Consider the following 4,636-nt stretch of genomic DNA (forward strand, 5'->3'; position numbering starts at 1 on the left):
TTTTAAAAAAAGGAGTTCAAAAATCTAGTGATATTGTGATAATAGATTCCTATTCTTGTCTCATTTTGATCATAATTCTTTAACACCTAATATAAACAAAAATTAAAAGTAAGAATAAAGGCTGACTGGGTGGCTTACTTGGTTAAGCATCCAACTCTTGATTTTGGCTCAGAGCCTGCTTGGAATTCTCTCCCTCTCTCTCTACTCCTCCCTTTCTTGTGCTTTCTCTTTCTCTCTCCTCAAAATAAACTTTTTTTCCTTAAAAAATTAAGAATAAAATGATGCTGAATATTATATCATTCCAGCAATAATTAATATTTGTCCATAGACATGTAAATGAATTTTTAAAAACCTTAATCATTTCTATAAGTAATGTTTTCCAAATACACTTTTGCTTTTCACTTTTTCATGTTTCCCACCATTTTCTCAAATTCATAATATGTGTTGTTATTTTGATCAATCAGTACAACTAATAACTAATGATAACTCAATGCAAAAGGTAAATTGTTAAAAATTTTTTTAATGTTTATTTTTGAGATGGAGAAAGAGACAGAAGTTGAATGGGGAAGGGGCAATGAGAGAGGGAGACACAGAATCTGAAACATGCTCCAGGCTCTGAGCTGTCAGCACAGAGGCTGACGTGGGGCTCAAACTCATGAACTGTGAAATCATGACCTGAGCCAAAGTCAGATGCTCAGCCAGCTGAGCCACCCAGGCGCCCCTGAAAGATAAACTGGAATACAGCCTCCTGGTCAGAAGTTTATTTAAATCAAATTTCAATTCATACAACTCTTTTTCACAGAGAAGACTTTCAAGCATAAGAAATATTAGGATAAAATTTTATCTGATTACACTCTCCATGGGAGGTTCAACCATGTTGTAAAAGTGGCAGTATCTACTAAAGCTAAATACACCAGCAGTTCCAAATAAGATATATATTCACCAAATGACATATATAAATTTGTATAGCAGCTTTGTTCATAAAAGCCCAAAGCTGGAAAGAGTCAAAACATTTATCAACAGTTAAACAGATATATAACTTGTGATACAGTCATACTTTAGATCAATAAAAATGAACTAATGACATCTATACATAATATGAATGGATTTTACAATATAAGGATCCAGACACAAAACTAATGTATTTGGATTTGTGAAAATAAATAACATCAACCAAATGAGAACAGGAAAAGGCTATTTTTTTCCCAGCTTGCTAAAGCAAGAGAGTAAGCCACCCTCACCTGAGTTTTGGCAGACTTAAACCCAAGCAGGGGAGTAGGAAACCTTAATGTAGAAAAAAGGGAAGGCCTCCCGTACCCTCCATTTAAAGGTTATTGGCTCGGAGAAACTGTAGTTAGGCCAAATAGAAGGAGGGCAACTATGTGATTGGCTAGGGCAGCATATTTAACTTTCTCTAGTTGGTCCTGAGTTGGAAACACAGGCACAAACTAGGTAGCTGTCAGGTTTTGATCGAGTCTTGGCCATTTGGGGCTAACTATTACAGAAGTTATCATTGGGATTTCTGGATTGACTAGAGATTGTAGTCTGACCTGCAGATTGAGGCTGGCTTCCTGGGTGTTTATATAGATAAAGCGTTGGTTTATCTATGGCTACAGGTTGTAGGTCAGAGTCCTATTTTTATATCTGATCTGGCCATTGTTGGTTAATATTTTAAATATCTCAGGTTGGAAGTCAGGACAGTAGAAGTACAGGGCTCTAGAGTACTGGAAATAGTCTATGATTGATTTCCTGGTCTGAGTGCTGGTTATTACATAAGTGTGTTTTCCTTGTGAAAATTTCATGAGCCGTAACTTTGTGATTTGTGTATATATGCTATATTTCAATACAGAATTTACTTTTTAATAATAAGTTCCATAAAAAATTATAGTATTCAAATCCCTTGGAGGCAATATAATGGAAATACAAGCTCAGGAAGATAAAAAGATAATATAAAGTAAGCAATTGTTAAAAAGAAGAGCTCCTTCTTGTTTGTGAATTTGTTTTTAATGGATGGTTATCATTTCCATTCCTTCAGAAATATTTAAAGGAATGCTGTGACATTTTTATTTTTTAACGTCAATATTTATAACTTGATAGAAAATTTAATCTTTGTAAGTATTTAGGCTTATAATGAAACCTTTTAGATGTGCACTTTAAATTGCACAAAGGGATATCTAGTCTAAATTCTTCTAGAAGGATGTTACTTAAGACCACATTCTGTATGTTCTTGCCTTTGTCACTGTTGCATCTTTGTGGAATGAACTTGTCTACACTCCCCGTATTTCAACATTTTGCTCATTCTTTTATATATATATTTTTTTTAAGTTATTTATTTATTTTTTTTGAGAGAGAGAGAGAGAGAGAGAGAGAGAGAGAGAGTGAGCAAGGGAGGGTCAGAGAAAGAGAGAGACACAGAATCCGAAGCAGGCCCCAGACTCTGAACTAGCTGTCAGCACAGAGCCCGTCGCGAGGCTCGAACCACGAACTGTGAGATCATGACCTGAGCTGAAGTTGGACACTTACCTGACTGAGCCACTCAGGCGCCCTAACATTTTGCTCATTCTTAAGTGCACAACTTAAATATCATCTCCAATGTGATTCCCAATTCCTAGTCAACAGCAGTCAATGTTTTCTCTTTGATCCATATGTATTTGTTTACAAATTGCTTAAAGTCACACAAGTCATAAGTACCTAAAGACAAAAATTATTTATAGAACTTAACTTTTCTTCCAAATATAAATAATCTTTTCAAAAATTATTTGAGAGGATATAAAAAGCATTTTTGTGACAAAAAGTTAAGTGCTAATCTAGGCACTAAATAACATGGTAATTTTAAAGATAGAGATTAAAATTATAATTTTAGCCTTTCTGTACATTATTCTTGAAACAATATGTAGTAAAAGATTTATTAACACACCTCACTGTTGTGTGACTTTTTACGTCAATACCCAGGGTTCATTGTCTCCCCGCTTTGAAGAATGAAGAAGGGGACACAAAACAAAATGAGCAGCAGGCAAAGTTTATTAGGTATAAGATGAGAAAGTGAGAAGAGCAGGAAAGCTCTTGTTACAGAGAGGGGGCATTCAAATATGAATGACCCCGACTATACGCTAGACACTTTGTTTTATAGGATTTGGGTCTGTCCCTTCCCTTCCTCCGTGTTCCTCCTCAGATCCTACCCTTATTGGCTTGATCACTTTAGCTGCTGGTTTGTCCATTCCTGATTGGATGAAATTCATTGTGTGAGAAGTCATACTATCTATCATATAACATAAGTTTTATGGTTTACTTTTTTAAAATTAATGTTTATTTTTGGGAGAGAAAGAGAGAGAGAGAGAGAGAGAGAGAGAGAGAGAGAGAGAGAGAGAGAAAGCGTGACTGAGGGAGGGGCAGAGAAAGAGAGAGAAACAGAACTTGAAGCGGCTCCAGGCTCTGAGCTGTCAGCACAAACCCCAACGCTGGTCTTGAACTCAAGAACCATGAGATCATGACCTGCATCCCTCATCATCTCAGCAGAGAAGGCCTACCACGAGCAGCTGTCCGCCTGCTTTGAACCCTCCAATCAGATGGTCAAGTGTGACCCCCGCCACGGCAAATACATGGCCTGCTGCATGCTCTACCGCGGAGAAGTGGTGCCCAAGGATGTGAACGCCGCTATTGCCACAATCAAGACCAAGCGCACCATCCAGTTTGTGGACTGGTGTCCCATAGGTTTCAAGGTTGGCATTAACTACCAGCCGCCCACAGTGGTGCCCGGGGGAGACCTGGCCAAGGTCCAGCGGGCAGTCTGCATGCTGAGCAACACCACAGCCATCGCCGAGGCCTGGGCACGCCTCGACCACAAGTATGGCCTGATGTATGCCAAGCGGGCATTTGTGCACTGGTACGTGGGCGAGGGCATGGAGGAAGGGGAGTTCTCTGAGGCCCGAGAAGACCTGGCTGCCCTGGAGAAGGATTACAAAGAAGTGGGAACAGAGTCCATGGACGGTGAGGACAAGAGTGAGGAGTTCTAGGGGTCGCGGCCCCCGCAGTGCCTGGACGCTCTCCCGGGGTTTGAGTCTCTCATTCCACTGTTTTCCTAACCCCCTGGGGTTTGAGTCTCTCATTCCACTGTTTTCCTAACCCCCTGCAAATACAGTCGATGTCTCAAGTGGGGAAAAAAAAAAAAAAGTGAAGTCAGACACCCAATCGCTTTTGAGACACCCAGGTGCCCCTATGGTTTACTTATTTTAATTAGGTATTTTGATGGTCAAATTCCGAAGAGGAAGCTGAGAGGGAGTCGATGGGAGTCTGTTACACCTGAGGGGGTTTGCTGAGGTCAGAGGCTTACAGCCTTGTTCCAAAATGTGTTTTTCCCACCCAGGGACCTCAGGTCCTGACCTTTCCATTTCTGTCTGCTGAGTACAATCTTTTCCTATTATATTACCATTTATCTATTTAGGCATTCACAGATTTAAAAAAATAATAAATCTGTAAAACTTAAAGCTCATAACTGTAGCTTTAAAATATTGGTATATTAAATAAAACACTATATATCATAATACATATACCATATCGATAAGCCATAATACCTGCTAATAAACGGAGAATCACATGCATTATTTTGTATATTTATATATCTTTGTAACCAGAGAGC

At 38.9% G+C, this 4,636-nt stretch overlaps 1 protein-coding gene across 1 annotated transcript in view; it reads left to right on the forward strand.

Annotated features, from left to right (window-relative positions):
• The window catches only part of LOC115300534 (tubulin alpha chain-like), a gene marked incomplete at its 5' end in the record, with an annotated part of 6,056 nt that extends 2,043 nt beyond the window's left edge, over window positions 1-4,013 (forward strand). The window contains one exon of the mRNA XM_029950152.1: window positions 3,505-4,013. Within this exon, the coding sequence (XP_029806012.1) occupies window positions 3,505-4,013 (509 nt within the window). The remainder of the gene's footprint in view (window positions 1-3,504) is intronic.
• Between the last annotated feature and the right edge of the window lie 623 nt (window positions 4,014-4,636).

The sequence above is a fragment of the Suricata suricatta genome, chromosome 1 (genome assembly GCF_006229205.1).
Source record: "Suricata suricatta isolate VVHF042 chromosome 1, meerkat_22Aug2017_6uvM2_HiC, whole genome shotgun sequence".
NCBI lineage: Eukaryota > Metazoa > Chordata > Mammalia > Carnivora > Herpestidae > Suricata > Suricata suricatta.